The 23,596-nt window shown below is 43.8% G+C and overlaps 1 protein-coding gene across 2 annotated transcripts in view; it reads left to right on the top strand.

Moving 5' to 3' along the window:
• The window catches only part of FAM120B (family with sequence similarity 120 member B), a 981,159-nt gene that overhangs the window by 801,932 nt on the left and 155,631 nt on the right, over positions 1–23,596 (top strand). For both annotated transcript variants that reach the window (XM_085612026.1, XM_085612027.1), the window contains exon 7: positions 5,208–5,414. In XM_085612026.1, coding sequence (XP_085468152.1) covers positions 5,208–5,414 — 207 coding nt within the window. The remainder of the gene's footprint in view (positions 1–5,207; positions 5,415–23,596) is intronic.

Genomic DNA, 23,596 nt, shown 5'->3' with positions numbered 1-23,596 from the left:
ATGAATGATGTAATATGTAACATCATCAGCAGTGCATTGCGGGCGCGCGAGTTATAGTTAGCAGAACTAACTATAACAGAGATATTTCTATGGTTTTGTACGAGTGAAATGTCCAGCTAACTATAACACCCCTAAAACCTATGGTTTTTTCAGTGAATTTCTAAGGTTTTTTAAATGCTACTTTCTAACTATAACATCCCTGAAACCTATGGTTTTTTCAGTGAATATATATATATATATATATATATATATATATATATATATATATATATATATTTTCTACTGGCGGTCGCCAGTAGATAGTTATAGTTAGGACCTATTTTCCATAGGAAATCCGCAACATTCTATTGGGAATATCTTTGGCGCCAATTGACGAATCTTCGCAAAATTTTTCAAACTTTTGGCCAGCTCCGCTCCGCTCCTACCCTGAAAGTTTCACGGTGATTCGTCAAGCGGGGGCCGAGAAAAAAGGGTGGTCCCAAAACGCGTTTTCCCCATGCAATTTCCTATATGATCTGTTGTCGCAGCTACAGCCCGAACCGCTGAACGGAATGACACCAAATTTGGCAAAGAGGTAGTCCTCAGTTCGGACTCGTGCCTTTTGCATATATGGTGTGAATCTGTTCAGTAGTTCCTGAGAAAATTAGAGTAAAAAAGTTAGTGATATCTATGGCCGCGGAGGATCCGCGGACCGTACACGCACCGTACGCGCACCCTCCCCGAACCGAGCACGAACACTCCAGATCGCGCACTGAATGCTAATTGGCTGTCGAGTGTCTCTCTACATTCGAAACCAGGAACTGTTGGGGGCCATTTTCTAGCTTGGTAGAAGCGAGGCTGAAGAAGCAAGGGGAAAAAGTGTGTAAAACATATAAAGGGGGCAGAGTGGAAATACTCTGACCCTCTAGAGGTGCTTAGGGGGTCCTAGAAGGACCCCCTGGGGCCCCCCTTTTTTTAAAAAACCGGCGAAAGGCGCGCACGGTGCGCGCATCCTATCGCGTTGGGTGCACGGATTCTCTCGCGTTGGGTGAGCAGTTCCTAACGCGTTGGGTGCGCGGATCCAAAAAACATGGAAAAAAATATATAAAATAAAGTTTTGAACATATAGTTAAAAAAATATTTTGAAAAATATGTTTGAAAAACCCATTAAGTTCAAATAATATTTTTTAATTTTTAAAAGAATTAATTGAAAAAATAAGTAAAAAAATGGTGATAAAAAAGTATTTTAAAAAAATGTAATTAATGAAATTGACACACTGAATTTGAAAAATATAGAAAGCCAATAAAAATCATTAAACATGATATCTTCAGAGATAAGTTATAGATAGGGATTAGCATTTAAACAACCTTTGAAATTCACTGAAAAAACCATAGGTTTCATGCACGTTATAGTTAGGAATTGGCATTTAAAAAACCTTTGAAATTCACTGAAAAAACCATAGGTTTCAGGCACGTTATAGTTAGGAATTAGCATTTAAAAAACCTTAGAAATTCACTGAAAAAACCATAGGTTTCAGGGGCGTTATAGTTAGCTGGACATTTCCCTCGTACAAAACCCTAGAAATTCCCCTGTTATAGTTAGTTCAGCTCACTATAACTCAAGCCCCCGCAATGCACTGCTGATGACGTCACATATTACATCACTCATGACATGGTCAGTGACATAACTGATGACATCACTGATGACATCTCAAATTACATCACTGATGACATCAACCATGTGATAAATTAGTGCATCTTCTCACACCCTGATATAACCTTTGATACACCGACTCAAAATTTCAAATGGCCATTTTGACAACCATAGATACTCCAATACCAATAACTACACACCCACTCATTGACTTTTATGTCTACATACATGTCCACTCACTCACCTGTACAGTCACTCATACTTACAGTCACTCTGTGCATTTATACACCTATATAGACACTCACACACCGCCAATCATCCATTGAGGTACTGACACATCTAGTCAGTCATGCAAATAATTAATCACAGTCCAATTTACTCACCTATACAGTTAAACACACTCAAGATCACTTACTCATAAAAATACTAACAAATTCTGTGTCTTCCTGCAGAAAAACAAACAGCACATGACACAGATATCCTTGCACTATGGCGCATACAACCACTCCCAAAATCACACACTCTTACATATAGATAGTTATATACTCTTACACACATATACACTGCGTTTCACATATGTAGTTACTGACACATGTACAACTGAGATATACATTCAATCACTAACACACCCATACATACACTCACCCAACCATACAGTCCATCACAGATGCACTCTTAAAACCATGCACCCACTGAATCACCCACTCACACATCTAGTCACAGAGTCACACACACCCTACCCACACAAACACTCAGGCACCCATACAGATACTCAGACAACCAATCAATAACCCACATAGCCACTCATATAGCTATTCACAAAATCATGCAGCCACTTATACACCAACACACAGACACATACAGACATTCACACAGTTTAGTCACTAGTCTGCAGTAAGATACATTTAATGACTCACTTATAGAGTCAGTTACGCACCTAGAAAATCATCCATTCCCACACTTGTACACCCACTTATTTTTCAACAGACCTTTCCCTATATATATTAAACATATTAAAACTGTTCAGAAACACATACTCAATGGATGATGTCATCAGTGATGTAATTTGAGATGTCATCAGTGATGTCACTGACCATGTAATATGTGACGTAATCAGCAGTGCATTGCGGGGGCTCGAGTTATAGTTAGCTGAACTAATTATAACAGGGGAATTTCTAGGGTTTTGTACGAGGGAAATGTCCAGCTAACTATAACGCCCCTGAAACCTATGTTTTTTTCAGTGAATATATATATATACATACATATATATGTATATATATATATATATATATCTCAAAACACATTCCCCACCAAGGCCGCCAAACTCACAACGGGTGCTTCCAAAAGCAGGGGTGGGACCTGCTAGTTACACAACTACTACAAAGATGCCAGGAGCACTCGCGGGGTATTCAATGAAACTTTATCCGCCGCATATGCGTTTTTGCTGTGTGCCTTCCTCAGTGCGGCAGAGTGAAATGTCCGGTGCGGACAGCACCAAGTCTATTAAAATGGTTCAGCTTCACGATTGACTGTTCATTAGCCAATCAACTGGCAGTAGTAACTCCTGCATGAAAATGGTAAAGCCAGCATCATTGATGATATTGATCAATCAGAGGACTTTAATGTCCAATCCAGGTTTTTCTCCTGATGTCTGTGACGGATGTCGTCCACCACCATTCCCCTCCATCCTCTGCGTACACGCCTCGCCTTTTGCTGAATAGGTAGCAGTTCCTCCATGGGCATCCGACAAATGACTGGCGACCCTGGGCTTGAATAGCCCATGACCTTGCTTGGTCAACGGGGCTTAGCAGCGAAGGCAGGCAGGAGAGAAACAACAAAACACATACTCCATCAAGGCCGCCGAACTCACGGCGGGTGCATCCAAAAGCAGGGGTGGGACCCACTAGTTACACAACTACTACAAAGATACCTAGGGCACTCGCAGAGTGTTCAATTAAACTTTATTCACCCCATATGCGTTTCAGCTGTGTGGCTTCCTTAGTGCGGCAGAGACAAATGTCCGGTGCGGACAGCACCAAGTCTATTTAAATGGTTCAGCTTAACGATTGGTTGTTCATTAGCCAATCAACAGGCAGCAGTAACTCCGGCATGAAAATGGTGAAGCCGGCATCATCGATGATATTGATCAATCAGAGGACTTCAATGTCCAAACCCGGTTTTTCATCCGATGTCTGTGCCGGATGTTGGCCGCCACCATTCCCCTCTGTCCTCTGCGCCCCCGATCTTTCACATGGGCTGCCACTGTTAAGTGACTCTGTACACCCCTCGCCTGTCGCTGGATAGGTAGCAGTTCCTCCATGGGCGTCAGGCAAATGACTGGCGACCCTGGGCTTGAATAGTCCATGACCTTGTATATTCACTGAAAAAGACCAAAGGTTACAGGGGCGTTATAGTTAGGAATTAGCATTTAAAACACCTTAGAAATTCACTGAAAAAAGCAAAGGTTACAGGGATGTTATAGTTAGCTAATAGAATTTTAAAAAACCTTAGAAATTCACTGAAAAAAACAAAGGTTACAGGGACGTTATAGTTAGGGTCAGATTTCACTCGTACAAAACCAGAGATATTCGGCAGTTATAGTTACCTGAGCTAATTATAACTTACACCCCCGCAATGCACTGCTTATGACCTTACATTTTACATCGCTCATGACATAAGGGTGTTTCTACCCTGCCCCCTTTTCTTTCTTTTTAACGTTTTGTCTTGTTACTCGATTCTACTGAGTCACAAAATAGCTGCCAACATTTCCTGGTTTTAATTTTTGGAAGCCAATCAGATCCCAGCACTGCGTCCCTATATATACAAATAGAAATTTCCTTAAATTTCTCAGCAAATACTGAGCGGATTTGCACCAAATCACAAAAAGGCACTTCCTTGAACCCTTTAACTTCCTGCCAAATTTAGTGTAATTCCATTAAGCAGTTCAGCTGGTACAGTGTCTAAAGGTCCTATGGGAATTAACATGGGAAAATGCGCTTTCAAGCCCCCTCTGATTCTCGGCTACCACTTCGCGTATCACCCCAAAATTTTCAAGATAGCAGTTGAAGTGAGCGTCTTATTAGTTTTAAAACGTTTGTGAAGATTCGTCAAGCAGCGCCAAAGTTATTGGCAGAACAAAAAATGCTTTTGTCTATGGGAACTAGGTCCTAACTATAACTACCTACTATGTTTACAATACCATATACTGAAAAATCATAACACAAGAACAGTAGGTTACAAATAGAAAGTATATAAGTTCAGAGAAGGCAGTCTGACAATAGATACATTGATTGTCTTAGATAAAACTCTGTCTTCTTCTGCCAGTCAGTTTGGTCTTTAGACCTTGTTCTTTTTCCTTCTGTTGCTGGTAAGGCCTGGGACTCCCTTTAATTGACAAAGCTTGTCCCAAGCAATATTGTCATGAGCAACTGAATACCTTTTGCCGACTTCTCTCTGACGTGTATTATTTGGAAAATGGATGGTGGTTCACTTTTTGGAATGCTTTTAATATTGGCCTCTATTTTCCATTGCAAATAAGTGTACAGCAACAAATACTGTTTTCTTCTTTTTACAGCTTCCATATGTTGTTTCAAGAGCAGTACACCTTAGCTTTCTCTTTGTTCGGGGCCTTTGTTTGATGATGGGTGCAAACAGTGCCTGCGGTTTTCCATTCAGTATGGATGATTTGATGCCCTGGAAGGTGTTCGATGGGAAACTTTTTCATCAAAAATATCTGCAGGCCCATAGAGGATGTTCCACGGAAATGCTTTTAGAAGGCGATGTAAGTAAATATTTCAACACTTAAAATTGTTCCTCTAATTGATTTTTTAGCATGTGACTTAAGTACAAACACGAGTAACATTATTTATAAAATGAATGCAAAGAAAACAAAAAACTGTAAAGTGTCTCTACACTATTGTTATCCATCCTTTAGCAATTGTGCTTGTAGGCAATTAGGTCCTAGGAACATGTGTCAATTCTGAACTCCCCAAACCATCTTGATAATGGTCACAAAATTCACCCTAAGATGTATTTATAATCACCTTCTAAACGGATAGGGATGAACTAACTACTTTGTTAGAACTGAAACTCTGAGCAGTGTTTTACCCTTTGAATATCAGATTTTGGAGAATAAACTAATAATTTTTGAAGGTGTTGATAAAGGGTGTGTGAATGGCATGTTTCTCAACCACATGTTTCATGAAGGGTTGCTGGGAATTTCGTCAATATGGTGAAATGTCATCAAGTTGGTAGATTTCTTATTTTTCTGTCTCTTGTAACATCAGCTGAGACCACGTGGGCCTCATTGAAGGCATACATGAGATCCAAGACACAAGGAGGATCAGACAGGAATAATAGGTTGAAAAAGGAACATCGTAAACTAGAATAGGAAATTGAGTCCCTCACAAAACTCCCCCTACACAAACCATCAGATGAGACCCTGATACAATTGACAATGACAAAATTTGAGCTAACATATTTTTTCTTAGCTAATGTAAATTCAATGTTCCATCTCAAATTTACGCAGTCTGAACAACTGTATAAAAGCAGACATGTCCCTAGGTGATTAAGAAAAGGAAACGACTAGCACAGGAAAGTAGATATTTACTTACAGTGGAATGGGACAGATCACTTTCTGAGCATTCTGAAACCACTTAGACATTCAAGCTTTTTTATTGCTCTTACAATAACACAGTGAAACAGACAAGGGCATCACTAAATAGGACACAAATTTGGGCCACAGAGTGGAAGCCCTAACAGTGTTTAGATACAGCTGCCACTTAGGGCCAGCTCCTGACCTACAGTCTCCTTCGCAATGTCGTGAGAGACAGCTGGCAAGTCACTACGGATGACACGCAACTTCTCTTTACATGGAAAGATTCAGATTTGTCAACTGTGGCTGCGCACAACTGTCTTTCGGCAGTTTTTAGGTGGCTGGCTTCCGCCCAGTTGAAATGTAATGAAGATAAGTCAGAGGTTCTTCTGTATGGTCAATTTCCATCTAATTTCAGAGAATCTCTGTGGCCACCTGACTTTCCTCGTCCGATCTCGGAGGGTGTCCCTGTGAAAAATCTGGGGATTTGGTTTGCAGAAGACCTACGGTTTACCCATCAAATCAATAAACTGGTTGGAATGTGTTTCGGCATTCTTAAGTCCCTGAGAAGGTTCCTGCTGTTGCTGCCTCAGCCAGCTAAGGAAACTTTGGTTCGTGCCCTTATCCTTTCCCGCCTCGATTATGCAAATGCTCTGTATCTGCAGAATCCAAGATACTTACTTAATAAATTGCAGACTATACAGAATGCTGCTGCCAGACTCCTGTTTAACATCTCAGGAAGACTTAGCGTTAAAAAACAACTTCGCTATCTGCACTGGCTGCCTGTTTTCCAAAGAGTGCAATTTAACGCTTTGACTTTGGCGCATAGAGCGCTGCATAACGTTGGCCCTCTATATATTCAAAAGCGGTTTGCCTTATATGTCCCGAATAGAGTGCTGCGGTCCGCCTCCCTGCGTCGGCTGGCGATCCCTCGCTTCCGCGGGCTCGTTTAGGTAGCCAGTCTCTCTCAGTTAAAACAGCCATCGCCTGGAACGCTTTGCCTCTGAAGCTTCGAGACATCCAAGATCTTAGGCTTTTCAAAAAACAATTGAAAACCTTTCTATTTTCAGATCCGCTCTAATGGCCTTCCCACCGAGTTCTTCTTCAGCTTTCGCGCCAGGACACTCTTGAGTATTAGTGCGCGCTATAAGTCTACTATAACATAACATACTACCTCCGAACCTCCTACGAATGCCCTGGTAGACAAACTACACACCTTAGGTAGCAAGAAGAGACTAATAACCTGGCTTACGAGAGCCATGATCTCGCGCACGTAGCACTCTTTACAGTCTCTCTGCGACACCTGGGAGGCTGAGTTCAGCTAGTCCCTCCATGACAGAGAATGGATAAAGGCATTGGTGCACACATACAAGATCTCCTGTAACGCCAAATCAATTAAATTCTATATACTACACAGGGCATACCTTTCGCCAAAGCAACGGCAGCATATCTTCCTTACTGTCCCTAACACCTGTACCTGGTACCAAGCCCCAGTGGCCGGTCTCTGGCACATTTTATGGGACTGCTCAACCCTGGCTCTGTTCTGGCATGATGTCTTATTGACCATATCCGCGACAACAGGCCTACCTCTTCTTGATACTTGAGAGTCATCCTCCTTGGGTATCTACAACTGCCAAAAGAAGTATAAGACGGCGGCCCGCTTCACCAATCTGGCCCTGGCGAAACTTGCTGTAACCGTGCACTGGAAAAGCGCAGCCCTCCTTTCCCCCCATTGGTGTGGTCTGGAGGGTGGCGGTGCACTGGAAGGAGGCCATGGTGACAGCATTGCACAGAGAGGAACCCAAAAGCTTTCGTCACTGTCCTATAGCACCACTCTAAGACAAATTACTCTTGCGTTTCCTAGATTCTGACAGGAACCCCCTACCTCTCCCTCCCTGTGAAACTTCCTCCACTGCTCACCTCGAAGCTCCCTGTCATGGTAGTGTGCATTTAGACCTAACCTCTGCCTTAGGATTACACCCCTTGCCATAAGACATGTACCGAGTACGACCCATCCCCTCCATTTCTTCTTTCCCCTCCCCAATTTATTGTTATCCCCTTGACCTTAGTTACCCTCAAGCGAACAGAATGCTGATTTAGGAGTTAGGGAGGTGCAATGGAGTCCTATTCGACGGCCCATCCTTCCGGAGTCCCCATTTGAGCTTTTGGTATACTTTCACTTAGTGTTCTGGACCTCCGAGAGCAACGTGCTAACCATTGTACCTGTGCACCATACTGAATGTACGTTGAGGCTGCTGTATTTTTGTCAATAAAACAAAAAATGTGTGTGGCTAAAGTTATTCCATTTCCAAATATATATATATATATATATATATATATATATATATATATATATATATATATATATATATATATATATATATATATATATATATATATATATATATATATATATTTTTATTTTTTTTTTAAACGATTGTTTGGAAATTTGTTTAACCATTTCGTATTTCGTAGTATGAGCCTGCAAGGTCTTCATCGCCAGAAAAACAGTACAGCACAAAGCTGTAAAATCTGTCAAGCTGTGCCATACCACCTTAGACTGCAATATCTGGAGAAAAGATTGCGTTTTTCCAACGTGACCCTCCAATGAGATTCTCAGTGAAAACATCAGATTGTGAATCTATTCGAAGGTGTATGATGGAAAAGTGAAAGGATTTGAAATGTTCAGACGTTTATAGATACTATGGGAAATGGTAGGGTCACCAGTGTCTTTTTATACATTTTGTCGATAAAAATTGTAATAAAAAAAGCACCATATTGTCACAATTTTTAAGTTGAGCCTGGGCAGCACATGCGCTGCTCTGCAAGGCATGCTGTATTAAAGCATGGACTTGAAGATCCGCCTACTCTCCGCCTATATTTTTCTTTGGCTTGTGACACAGTCCTTTATAAATGCTGGTTTCTGATTCGTTAATAGGTTTGTTAGTCCCGCCTTAGTACCACAGTGTCTTCATTTGTAACCTGTCATGAGGACTGGCCCTTCTACTTTTGTTGTTACACGGTATGTCTTATTTAGTCTGGAAGCACTATTTTCTTTAATGAGTTTCTCTTACTGCAGGCACGGCATGCTTTCCTGCAACATTCAGCGTGCCATGCACGCTTTCACTTTCCAAGCAGCCCGGGAAACGACGGCCGCTTCTTTGAAATTAAATAGGTCTCGGGAAACGACGGCCGCTTCTTTGAAATTAAATAGGTCTCGCATTTACAAGAGTTTGAGCTGTTGGCATTTTAAATGGCAATGCCTTTTATTTATGTGTTAATTATCAAAACAGATAAATAAAAGGCATTGTCATTTACAATGCCAATAGCTTAAACTCTCGCAAATGAGAGACCTATTGCATTGCATATGCTTGTTAAAAAAGCATCTGGGGAAGGCAAAATTGTACAATTCTTTTGGAGGATCAGTGTTGCTTGGCACACCATGAACTACTGGAATATTTCCAGAGTGCCCTTTCAATGGAATTCAGCCATCTGTGGGCAGGGACGTGCCCTACACGCAGTCATATTTCGAGATCTCCATCTTCCCATGTGGGGGATGCATTGTTGGCATAAGTGGTTGACGGGCGAGTGCACACGGCAATCCTTGTTTCTGTAAAACTCCCAGAGCTGGACTTTGGTTAAGAAAATCTGATTATTTTCCCTTTCAGAGGCTAAAAACATGAGAGAATTACCCAATTGAAGAAGCACTGTTGAAATGAGAGAAAGAAAGGGGTATGTTGTTGGGCGAAGGCAAAACACCTGAGTAATGTGAGAACCGGTAACACTGAGTCTTGGTGCGTCAAAATGGATTAAAGACGTCACTTTGGTGGCAACACAATTTTTTTAAAACACTAATAACACCATAAAAATGCTATATGAGTTTGGTAACTATGTCAAATGATTGGTCAACATTTAGTGCGCACCAATAATCCCAAATTCCCAAAACACTAAAATAAATACTTGGTGGATGTCATTGCGGCTGATTTTTTAGCTGTGCACAAGGAGCAGAGCTCTGACACAGCTACAAGCTTATTATAAGCAAATCGAACTTCATAGCGCTCGGGAAAAGAGTTACCCCATAAAAGGGCATCGGGGTAGCAAGGGTAACCGAAAATGATTTATTTTCAACAGTGAAAAGAGGTGGGCGGGCTTCCGAGGGCGGGGGGCCACCAGGTGTCGTTCCAGGCGTTGGGGGTTGGGCCCATGTTGAGTACTTGTGTTTAGTTGTAGGATTCTGTTTTTCTTCTATTTGCCGACGCCATACCTTCTTGAAAGTTGTGTCTGGCGGTGTTGGGTTTGTTGGATAGGGAGAGGATGAGTTGGGTGTCGCCTGCGTATGACACAATGTTGTCCGTAGGAAAGGGGGGAGTCTGACCCGCTGCATTCTGCCGGAGAGGAAGGAGCGGATCCAGTCGAGGGCCTTGTCTTGGATCCCTTCATTGTGGAGTCTGCGTATTAGGTTGCGGTGAGAGACTGTGTCGCCTCTGAGAGGTCAAGGAGCAATAGGGCTGCTGTTTCTCCTTTGTCCAATAGGTGCAGATGTCATCTGTTGCGGCCAGGAGGGCGGTTTCCGTACTGTGTTTTTTTTTTTTTAAGCCGGATTAGGAGGAGTTGAGGATGTTGTGTTCTTCGATGAATGTGGTGAGTTGGCTGCTGATGGCTTTCTCGTCACTTTCCCTGGGAACGGGAGCAGGGAGATGGGTCTGTAGTTTTTGAGGTCGGTGGGGTCCACCGAGTCTTTCTTCAGAAGAGGGTTGATCTCAGCGTGTTTCCAGTCGTCAGGGAACGAGGCGGTTGCCAAGGAGCGGTTGATGGTGTGGCAGAGCATGGGTGCGATGATGTCGGCGGCTCTGTTGAAAATGTGGTGGGGGCAGGGGTCCTTGGAGGCCCCGGAGTGGATTGACCTAATCATCTTCAGTGTGCTTCGGTGGTGAGGGCAGGGGTCATTGGAGGCCCCGGAGTGGATTGGCCTAATCATCTTCAGTGTGCTTCGGTGGTGAGGGCTGTCCAGTTGTCGATCGCTGGCTTCAGGGTGTCGGGGGTGGTTGGTGAGGGTTCAGTGTGTTGGTTTTCTTCGTCAAAGTTGTAGATGCTCTTGATTTCGTGGTGGAAAAAGGTGCTGAGTTTAAGGGAGGGATGTCGGTGGACTCGCTGGTGGGTTGGGCGAACTTGATGATGTTGAAGAGTTCTTTGCAGTGTGTGCATGAGTGGAGATTCTGTCTTCAATCGCTTTTTTCCTCGTTTTTCTGAAGAGTTGGTGGTGGGCGTTGGCGGCAGCTCTGAAGTTGTTGTGGGCTTCTGGGGATTTGGTTTTCCTCCAGGCCTTTTCGAAGCGGCGGCAAGTGCGTCTGGACTCTCGCAGTTCGGTGGTGAACCATGTAGCTTTCTTGGCGTGGGTCTTGTTGTTTTTCTTGAGGGGGGCTATGGTGTTGGCGCTGGCGGAGATCCATCTGTGCAGGGTTTGGGCTGCGGTGTTGGGGTTGTCGTTTTCCGCGATGGTTGGGGTGGAGTTGCTGAGTGATGAGGTTAGCTGGTCTTCGGTGATTCTGGTCCAGTTTCTTCGTGGGAGCAGGTGCTGGTGTCTGTGGATGGTGGGTGTTCTAAAGGTGAAGTGGACGCATCGATGGTCAGTCCATGGGAGTTTTGTGGTGTGGCTGAAGGTGATGGAGTTTCCTGTTGTGAAGAGGGGTCGAGGGTGTGTCCTGCTGAGTGCGTGGGTTCGGTCACAATCTGGCGGAGTCCAATGTTGTGGCAGTTGTCCAGGAGGGATGTGGTGCTAGGTTCCAGTTGGTTGTCGAGGTGGAAGTTGAGGTCTCCCAGTAGGGTGTAGTTGGTGGACGCGATGGCATGTGGGGAGATGATGTCCGTTATGGAGTTGGCAAAAGTCCGCGGGGTCCAGGGGGTCGGTAGATGAGGGTTCCTCGGAGGGTGGAGGTAGGGCTGGCCAGTATCTTGAAGTGAATGTGTTCCATCAGGTCTGTGGGCTCATCGGGGAGTGTGCTCAGGCGGAGGGTGGATTTGTGGACGATAACAAAATAAGTGTTGTGATAGAGAGAAAGACAGACCGTAAGAATGAACGTGAAAATAAAATGGAAAACAGGAACAAGAAAAGGTAGACAAAAAGATGTGTGGAATGAAGGCAGTGAAATAAAGTGAAAAAGAGTAGAGAACAGACATCGAAAGGACAGATAACAGGAACTTCAGTAATGTCTGTACTGCACACTGCTGCAAAAAGTTTTATCACTCCATCCATCATCTTATTGTTTTTGCTGTGTTCACCCTAATTGGCCAGGGTATGCCCAGATGTGGGTCTCTTAGTCACTTTGCCACTGGATTCAAGCTAGCCTGGCTGAAGAGGGGTCATACCCCTAAACCGGTCCCAGGATGCTTGTTTCCAGTCCAGGGAGGACCTGGCCTTGCAGTTCGGGCAGGACTGTTCCCATGAGGAGCAGGATCAAGACTGATTTACATATGGCTGGATCCAAAGTGGAGTGGCTTACTGAGCTTTTAACGATGATGGATTCAACCCAGATCTGAGACTGGAGGTGAGTGTCTGAAAAGTTTCAGCACTCCGTCCTTCATCTTATCCTGTTTGTAATGCCTTTACTACACACTGCTGCAAGTGTTATTGCCCTCCGGTTGCTGGGACCAGAGGACTGGCAGAAAGGTGCATCCTGTTCTACAATGCACTACTAACCTTGAGAACATGGTACACCTTTATGGCTCCGCAGGACGAATCCACACCAGCAGCCTCAGATGGCATGCCATTAGCCCAGCCATAGAAACTGGAGTGAAGGGATAGGGAGACAAAGACAACATGAGCATTGAATGGAGACCTTTCACGAGGAGAAGCAGACTCAAAATATTCAATAAACAGACCGACACCAAAGAGCTGGAAGCTATCAACTTGTCAATATGTGCCCCAACTCGTACACAGAAGTGCCCCGCTTTAGATGGATCTAAATGGAGGAACAAGTAATGATAAAGTAACAAGAAATTAAAAAAATACCTCAATCTGAGTGCAGTGGAAGGACACATTTGTTAGACATTGGATAACTGGTTGACTGGGGTGAAAGTACTGGTCAACCAGCAACCACAATCCTAGTCAGAGTTAAGCAGAAGCAAACCTGTGCTTATCCTCCGGCTACCTTGACACAGGGTAGTGAGGCTTAACTTAAAAGCAATGTGTAAAGTATTTGTGCAAAATGTCAAACAGTAAAACAGTGAAAAGACCACTCAAAAAGATTCCATACTAGGTTAGAAAAATAGAGCTTAATTTAATAAATAATACAAGACCAAAATAACAAAAAGTAGACTAAGAACTATGAATTTTTAAAGAATAAACTGAAATATAGTGCATAAAAGCATAAAGCTCCAACAGCGGCTATCTGATTGCTCTGGACCGGGATAAAGTCAAAAGGTAAGGCCGACCGTGATGGAGCGCTGGTCAGCTAGAGTCCCAGATTAGTCCCGCTGAAGTTTTACCTTCTCAAGTTTTGTGCCACGAGTCCTGTTCGCATTGGAAAGGGTCAGCAGGAGCAAGGAGAGCGTCGCGGGCGGTGGTTGGCTTGGCCCAAAGAGCAGGCCGGGCATCGAGGACAGTTGGGCTGGAGCTTCGCGCAAGTGGTCCCGCAAGGGCTGTCCATGCTGCTATGTGAAGAGACGGGCTGGTGGCAGCTCGCGCTGATTTTCGATGCAAGCGTCCCGGTGCGACCGGGTCTGTTCACGATTGCTAAGAGCCTAAGCTCAAAAGCTACAGCAAGGGTGCAGGATTCGAGAAGAACCCCTTGGGGGTAAGGAACTAGCTGAAGAAAAGTCCAGAAACTGTTGGGGAGACTTTAATGACCCTGAGGCTCAGATCAGACGGCCAGCAGACTTTCCCTTTGAGTCACTCTTGGGTCCTGGGTTCAAGATGGAGCTGCAGGCCCAGTTCTACTTCCCCAGGCAAGAGAGCAGCAAGTCAGCACAGCAGAGCCACAGTTCCTTTAGGGCAACAGTCCAGCTGAGTGGCAGTCCTTAAGGCAACACAGTAATCCTTCTTCCTGGCAGAGTATCCACAGGTCCAGAAATGTATTGAGATGGTAGTGTCTGAGGTCCTTCTTTTATAGATAGGCGGGCCTTGAAGTGAGGAGAAACATCTAGATGCATGCCTTTGACGTGCATAGATGTCCTGCTTTCTAGGTCCTGGCTACAGACGAACTGTAAGGGGAGTTATGCAGCCTTTTGTGTGGAAGCAGGACACAGCCTATTCAGGTGTAGTTGAGGCTGGGCCCAGCTCCTCCCTCCCATCCTGCCAGTGATGACCCATCCAGTGACACCTAAGCTCCCATTGTGTGGGGCTGTCTAGGAGTAATACAGAAAGCCCAACTGCCAACTACTCCCAGTTACGTGACCGAAGACAGCCTGCAGGCACCAAATGGCTAAGGCAAGAAAATACCAACTATCTAGAAGTCTAACAGGTAAGAGTGCCAGCAAAGGATTTGTTTAAACACATATACACAAATTCATAAATCATTCAGTGTGTCATTGATTGACACTGCAACTTATTTAAAGGTTCTTTTCAAATGAACCGAAGAGAAAAAGAATTTCAAGAGCGGGTGTATATGTTCATAATTTTTGTATTGAAAGAGGCAAATCTTCATATATATATGCCAGTAGGTAGTTATAGTTAGGACCTATTTTCCATAGGAAATCCGCAACATTCTATTTGGAATAACGTTGGCGCTGATTGACGAATCTTCGCGAAATTTTCCAAACTTTTGACCAGCTCCGGTCCGCTCCTATCCTGCAAATTTCACGGTGATTCGTCAAGCAGGGGCCGAGAAAAAAGGGGGGTCCCAAAACGCGTTTTCCCCATGTATTTTCCTACAGGACCTGTCGACGCAGCTACAGCCCGAACTGCTGAACGGAATTACACCAAATTTGGCAAAGAGGTAGTCCTCAGTTCAGACTCGTGCCTATTGCTTAAATGGTGTCAATCCGTTCAGTAGTTCCTAAGAAAATTAGAGTTAAAAGTACATATATATCTATGGCCTCGGAGGATCCGTGCACCCTTCCCGCACCCTCCCTGAACCCTCCCGAGCACGAGATGAATGCTAATTGGCTGCCAACACTCTGAATCAGGAAGTGTGTGCAGCCATCTTGTGCCTTGGTAGAACCCAGGCACAACAAAACCGAAAAAGGAGCAAAACGCGACAAGGGGGCAGGGTAGAAACCCCCGGACCCCCTAGGCCTGCTCAGGGGGTCCCACAAGCACCCCCAAGACCCAAAAAAAGATATATATTTTTTTTTTTAAATCGCGGGATGCGCGTAGGGTCCGCGCATCCCGCTGACGACAAAAAAAATGAAGCGCGGGCTACGGCGCTTCGTTTTTATTTAGCCCCCGGGGGGGCCAAGTCCCGAGGCAATATCTTTATCATAATGGGGGCCCAGAGGGGCACCCCAGCCCCGGGGATCGCCACCCCGGGGCTTAATTAGATATGGGTGGGGGGGCTCGAAGGCCCCCCCAAGCCCCGGGGACCGCCACCCCCCGGGGCTCTATATCAATGTATGCGGGGGGCTCATGCCACCCTGCAGCCCCGGGGACCGCCACCCCCCGGGGCTTGTTTTTTTAAATTAAAATAAAATCCTGTGTGGGGGGGCTCGAGCCCCCCCACACGCCCCGGGAACCACCACCCTCCGGGGCTTTGAATTATGTGGGAGGGGGGCCTCATCAGTGATGTCATTTGAGATGTCATCAGTGATGTACTGACCATGTCATGAGTGATGTAATATGTGACATCATCAGCAGTGCATTGCGGGGGCACGAGTTATAGTTAGCTGAACTAACTATAACGGGGACATTTCTGGGGTTTTGTACGAGGGAAATGTCCAGCTAACTAAAACGCCCCTGAAACCTATGTTTTTTTCAGTGAATTTCTAAGGTTTTTTAAATGCCAATTCCTAACTATAACGCCCCTGAAACCTATGGTTTTTTTCAGTGAATTTATATATATATATATATATATATATATATATATATGTTCCAACAAATGCCCGAAAGCTGCAGGGACGCACACAATGCAGATAAAAAACCATACGGCTTCAATGCTCTAGGGCACTTTATATATATATATATATATATATATATATATATATATATATATATATATATTCTACTGGCGGTCGCCAGTAGATAGTTATAGTTAGGACCGTGTTTCTATAGGAAATCCGCAACATTCTATTTGGAATAACTTTGGCGCCGGTTGACGAATCCTCGCAAAATTTTCAAAATAGGTGGGGCGCTCCGCTCCGCTCCTACCCTGAAAGTCTCGGGGGGATTCGTCAAGCAGGGGCTGAGAAAAAAGGGGGGGTCCCAAAACGCGTTTTCCCCATGCAATTTTCCATAGGGACCTTTAGTCCAAGGTACAGCCCGAACGGCTGAACAGAATTACTTGAAATTTGGCAGAGAGGTAGTCCTCAGATCAGGGATGTGCCTTTTGCAGGTCTGGTGTCAATCTGTTCAGTAGTTCCTGAGAAAATCTAAAGTAAAATCATATATATATGTGGGCGGAGCCTAACCACACATCTCATCCTGAGATCTGATTGGCTGTCAGCACTTCATCCAAGAAGTGTTGGCAGCCATCTTGGGACCAATATACATGATAGCACCTCATTAAAAAGCACTGCAGTTAATAGAAGGTTTTAAGACTTTAGTTACATTATAAATCATTTGTTGATGGTACCATACTCATTTTAGGAATTGTGGTATGTTCTAAGGTGATTTCACCATGTGAAAAAGCCTTCTGCTGGGATATCATGATTGAGAGAAAAATATTTTCTCATGCTTTTCCCACAGAGGTTTGGAAGGTGATCTATAAGCTAAACTGAGAGCTTATTTTCTGTAAATTCACATTATCTTTCTCAGTCATGTGAGGATGAAGTCTGACATTCTCAGTAAAACATGTACATCCAACAAGGGCAGAGACTGTCAGTTGATTCCTTTGTGTTCTACTGCAGCTTCCCAGAGTGTTCCAAAGAACAACTAGAGCGCTAACAGTCCTACTTATGATAAACGTATGGCACACCTGAAGCCATCTTGCTTGGATTAAAGTGGTAACTCTTAAAACATTTAATTCAAAAAGGAACAAAATGAGGGGGTTCATTTTTCCATAAAAAGTATGATTAGTGCTGCAGAAAGAAAAATTAGGGCACATTTTGAGTGACTTCTCAAATCCTCTTCTATTTCATTAAAAAATTCTGCCATGCAGACTGAAACATGCACTTTCAATACCAGCAGCAGTTTTCCCTGGTGAGCAGTAGCTTTACTACAGTGATCTAATGAGCAAAAAGAGTGCTAACATTCTGAATTTATGGCAAATGTGTGACACATCTGAATGCCTTTGGAATCAAAGTAAAAAACTGAAAGTATTTCCTACTGAGGAGACTGCAGTAAATGAGGAAATTAGGAAACTTCATAACAAATAAGTCTGCCAAGATGGCCACCAGAGACAAAAGAGCCCAAATGTAGCCCAAATATCACCCAGATGTAGCCCAAGTATAGCCCAATGACAGAATGTCCCAGAGTGTTCTTAAAAACAACTAGAGCGCTTACTGTCTTCATTATGACAAAAGTATGGCACACCTGAAGCCATCTTGATTGGAATAAACTGGTAACACTTAAAACATTTAATTTAAAAAGGAACACAATGAGGGGGTTCATTTTGCCATAGAAATTATGATTAATGCTGAAGAAAGAAAATGAGGGCACATTTTGAGTGACTTCTCAAATCCTCTTCTATTTCATTAAAAAATTCTGACATGCAGACTGAAACATGCACTTTTAATACCAGGAGCAGACTTCCATGGTGAACAGTAGTTTTACTACAGTGATCTAATGAGCAACTAGAGTGCTAACATTCAGAATTTATGGCAAATGTGTGACATATCTGAATACCTTCATGATGGAATCAAAGTAAAAAACTGAAAGCATTTCCTACTGAGGAGACTGCAGTACATGAGGAAATTAGGAAACTTCATAACAAATAAATCTCCCAAGATGGCCACCGGAGACAAAAGAGCCCAAATGTAGCCCAAAATCACCCAGATGGAGCCCAAATATAGCCCAATGACAGAAGTGTTCAAAACACTTATTATTTTGTTTTTTTGCAGTGTTATATAGTGCAGACTTGTCAGGTATTGGAGTGCTTTACATGAGCATTGGTTACATCACACAAGAACAAATTCATTTTGGTTGTAGACATGGGGAGACTAAGTGATTTGACCAGAATCACAGAATGTCGAGCTGAAGCAGAAACTCCAACCTGGTTCCCCAGTTGCAAAGTCTGCAGTTCTGGAAGTACATAGTTTGTTGATGCTACCTGGTAGTTATCAGGCAGGGCAGTTTTCCTGCCCTGCGGACAGACGCCAAAGTCTCCACACTCCAACTGAGCAGTTGGATGGGTGTATGTACCTAGGTCTACCAGCCAAGGACAGATGTGGTACTATACCTGACTTTTGCAGGTCTTACTGGTGAATCGGCTGAGCTGCCGGAACACTGGTTTAGTATACACACCGACGCTCTTTATTATTTTGTCTCTTATATATTTCTTTCACTCACATGTAGGAGTAGCCATACTAAGAGATCCTGATGAAAGCCAAGGCACTTGTGTAGGTCTATAGGCTGAAACATGTCAATCACTTTCTAGTGCAACTGGCTCTAATGTCAGCAGTTACACTACCCACTATTTGTTTTTAATCCTAGCACCAGTTAGCATCAATAAACGATGTCTGACTAACCTCGTACCTCGTAGCTAGTTTTAATCACTGTTTAACTAGCACTGCACTCCCTCTACCACACACTACGCTCACATTAGGTTTTATGAATACCCTTTGTTTCTGAAAACATCCCTGAGCTCCTTGATCCCAGCGAGGGGGTTGTAGCCCCCGTCACGACTAGGTTCGTGACACTAGGATGTGTCCCTATGATGAAGCATGACACCTCTGGTGTGTGAGGGAATCCGTCCTTACAAGGGACACCCCCTCCTTCTAGCATAGTTCTTCCTACCCAACACTCGCCCTATGCAACCCCGGACCCAAGGGCTCTTTGTGTTAGACAAGATTATTGAATGCCAGTCAGAGTCAGATCCGTCTGGTTAATTTTTATCATAATACTTTTAATGCCCATCTTTGTTGGGGTTCTTCTAACGCAGTATGTGGGGTTTAGGCATCAAAGAGGTGTCCTTTCTGAACCTTGAACAAGATGTTTCTGGTAAAGTACTAATTCATGCAATGTTAAAACTCAATTTAATTTTTGCATTTGAAATCCTTTATTCCACTTCCTCTGTGCAAATTACTTTTAAAAGGCGGGGCACCTGCAGTATGATTAACTATATGACATTTTCTAAAAACATAAGCCATCTGGTAGTATTTTTTAATTAGGGCCAATTTTATCAGTGACAACACCCCACTGATACTTACTATAGCTACAAGGGGCAGATAGACACTAGCTAACAAGGTCGGCTACATTTGAAGTACATAAACATAAAGGTGTCTTAGTAAAATGGCGTTTGATTAATCGTGCACTGCTTGTATCACTCTTATGAAACAGAACTCAGCAGATTTTTTTGTATTGCTATGGTGAGCATTGAACCCAGCTGCTATTTTGAGTTTTTATCGCTATTTGTAAAGCAAGATCCAATCTGTTGACAGTCCCCACCAGACAAATGGACATCAAACATGTTATATGGTTTGATGATGTCTGCTCTAAGGCAAATCGAAATCTCATGACTGCCCTTAACAATCACCCCTTAAAGTGATGGAAATTAATCTCTGTAGACTTTTATATACAAGCTCAATTACAATGATGAACGATCATAATAAACAGAAAGCATGGGAGACATTAAGGGTAGCCTGCCAAAAAAGTAACATCTGTTTTTTTTTAGAAAACAGTCAGTGCACCCTATATTAAAGATACTCTCAATTTTGTGACTGATATATCTATACCTGCTGACCAATGGGTGGTGCATTTTTTCCATATCTATGAATCAATCAACTGTGTCAGAGGGACAATTTCAGCTGGTTCGGAATGGAATAACAACAGGAAAAGAGTCTGGTCTGATTTTAAATCTTACAGAGACAATAACTGCTATTAAAAATAGCCCACAGAATAAGGCACCTGTTCTTGATGAGTTCCTCTGGATGTTTTTCTTTTACAGGAATTGTGATTGATGGGTACTGTTAACAAAAGTGCTGAGGAGTGCTTCCCTACTTGGTTCCTTGCAAATCCTGGTCTCCGTCAATAATTATCCCAGTCTATAAAAAATGTGGTTAAGAATGCCCCAAAATGTTACAGTTCCATATCTTTGTTAGATTCAACAATAAAAATCATAGGCAAAGAGTCCTTCCTCACTGGTTTGAGCTATGGGTCGAGGAGAATCCCATCCGCTCCGATGTACAGTTTGGTTTTTGTGAGGGACTTGGTACCATAGAACAAAGCGTGAATCTTTATCTCCTAAATACACAAAAGTGAAAAGGGCTCATTATATTTAGCCTTTATTGATTTAAGTTCGGCCTTCGACTGTGAATCGGTCGAAGTAATGGGAGATGATGTCTCTGTTGGGCGGGGAAGAGCCACTTTTGCTCTTCTTGAGACAAATGCATACTGATGTGCCAGCACCAATCAGGTATGGACCCACTTTTAATTTCTCCAATTTGATCAAGTTTGGGAGAAGGGTTAGTCAAGGGTGTTTCCTGCCCCATTTTCTGTTCACCATTTACATCAAGGATCTGGAGTGCTCGCTGGTGAAGAACAGAGCCGAAACACCATAGTTGGGCGATCGATCTATTCCTGTTCTACTTTATTTGGATGATTTTGTGCTTATGGCAAGGATGGCTGATGGTCTGCAGATGTTATTAGATCCATTAATCTTGTTTATGGACAGGCTAGACCTAATGACCAATCTCTCGAAGTCCTTTGTATGGTATGTGGACCTAAAAATACGAAGGTGACAATGCATACATTTAAGGGGCTTATTATGATGGCAGTCAGAAAGCCTCTGAACTTCGGTCAGAGGCTTTCTGACCGCCATCGTCGGTTTCAATTCCAGTAGGCTGATTATGAATCAGCCAGTCGGGATTGAAACCCGCCGGTCATTCCAGCTGGCCTCCGACAGGCTCAAGGAGCCCGTCGGCCAGTTGGAGGCTGGTCCGTAATCCCAAAGGGCGGTCTTTCTGATATGGAAAGCCTGTCAGAAAACGTGTTTTGGGGCCCCTAGCATATACCCCTTGTGTGCATGGCCTCCGGTTGGGGGCTCCTGCTCTCCTGTTAATATCAGCACCCCGTGACAGGCACATGTACTATGGACGGGTTATGGCCGTAACACATGCTCCCATGGCCGTAACACATGCCCCCATAGAAAAATGTCGGAATGCAACCGAACAGTGTTTGGTCGCATTCCAATCAGGTGGTCGGGACCTCCGACAGGAGGTTGCTCAGTCCCATTTATGAGACGTGTCAGCCGGACGCAAGTCCGTCCAACATCGTAATCAGCCCCATAGTGTCAAGCTTGTACGCGTACCGATCTTCACATATTTGGAAGTCCTCTTTGACACTGATTGTAACTAGTGTCCTCTCTTGAAGGTGAGGAGGTTTCAGTTTGGGCTGTCCAATGAAGTCGTTTTTAGTTCTCATCCAAGTTAGGCTCCAAGCCTGTAGAATTGATGGTTATTATGTATAAAGTTAAATTCATCTCCATCGCTAGCTGTGGTGTGGGTATCTGGGGGATCTCTGTTTTGTCTTGTATACAGAGGGTTCAGAATACATTATAAAAAGGGCTTTTAGTACTTTCTGTCAAGATCCTAATAAGTACATATCACTCCGTACTAAGGAGCACATGCATCAAAGGTTTTTGCGAGCACAAGCGGTGCAATTCGCAAAAATCAGCCTTTTGCGATCGCAAAATGACCTTTTGTGATGCATCAAAGTGTTGGGGATGCGCAATTTAGGTAATCGCAATTTTTTGCGACTTCCTAAATTGCGATTGCATCTAAGGAATCGCAATTTGCGATTCCTTAAATGCAATGCAAGAACCACTTTTAAATAGCGATTTCGATATTTGGCACTGTAAATTACAGAGCAATTAAACTGGTCGGTAATTTGCAAAAACTTTGAAAAATGCACTAAAGTGAATTTTTCGAAATTTCATGTTGCACACTCACATGCCCTTGGGGCATGTGGGTGTCCAACATGGGTGCACATCACAATTTCAGGGGTGCAACAGGGTGTCCTTTCGACACTCTTGCACCCTTGAAATTGTATGCGCAATTTGCAAGTACCTATCTGTACTCGTAAATAGCGCATGCAATTTCCCATTCATTCCTATGGGCCTGTAGGCCCATAGGAATGAATGGGGAGCCATTCCTTAATTGCGAGTCGCAAATTGCGAGTCGCAATTAACGAATGTTTAGGAATCGCTATTTTTATAGCGATTCCTACATGCATACGCTTTTGCGAGTCCTTAATTGCGATTCCTTAATAATCGCAATTAAGGACTCACAAAATCCTACCTTGATGCATGTACCTGTAAGTCTATCTTATTTAGAGGACTGTGTAAACCTAAGCCCACCGCTGATTTGGGTTTTCATCTGGGCAAAAAAGGAAACCAAAGATGCAGCAACCTGATCCAAAGAGCCGGGCCTGTGCATGGGAACTGAGTGTGGGAGAGGTCCCGTACTACTACGGATATCTCCTAAATGGGGCTTTGGAAACACTGGCACCTTGGAAGGATGCCTCTAAAAGAAATAGTGGCTGGGCACTCGGGGCGACGACCCAGGACCGAACTGTAAAGTCTGAGGAAAGCATGAGCAGTGTACACCAACCGTGCAGGTGACATCTACCACTAAGTCCCGTGAAGACAATCGGAGCCCCACCCGTAAAGGGGAAATGAGGGGAGGGTCTTCACAAGGATCTGGCAGAACCCCCACCATCCCCGGGATGACTCCAAGTAAGTGGTGCTCTGCAGCGATCCGGGATTCAACAGAGTGCAAGGAGACACAGAATAGGGCAGCCCCATTTAAATACAAGGGCGGCAACCAGGCCGACTGGAGGTCATATAGTGCAGAAGCCGGTAAGCAGGACTGGATCAGGTGGCCTGTTGTTGGAGGCTTGGGCAGCGGGTGCTGGCAGTGGAGAAGGTGCGCTCTGGGCCGAACCTGCTACAGAGGACGGTAGTGACTTGAATAAAGGAGGGAAGACGCAAGACAGTGCCTTAGTAGTTTGGGAATTTCACCTCTCATCAACATTAACCACCTGAGAGGTCTGTGGACGGTTTGAAGGTCTCTAAGGTATTCCATTTCAGCTGCAGCCTGCTTTATGTTCTTAATGATTTGGC

The sequence above is a fragment of the Triturus cristatus genome, chromosome 6, assembly GCF_964204655.1.
Source record: "Triturus cristatus chromosome 6, aTriCri1.1, whole genome shotgun sequence".
NCBI lineage: Eukaryota > Metazoa > Chordata > Amphibia > Caudata > Salamandridae > Triturus > Triturus cristatus.
Note: the sequence above shows the minus strand (reverse complement) of the source record. Positions and strands in the feature narration are given on the sequence as shown.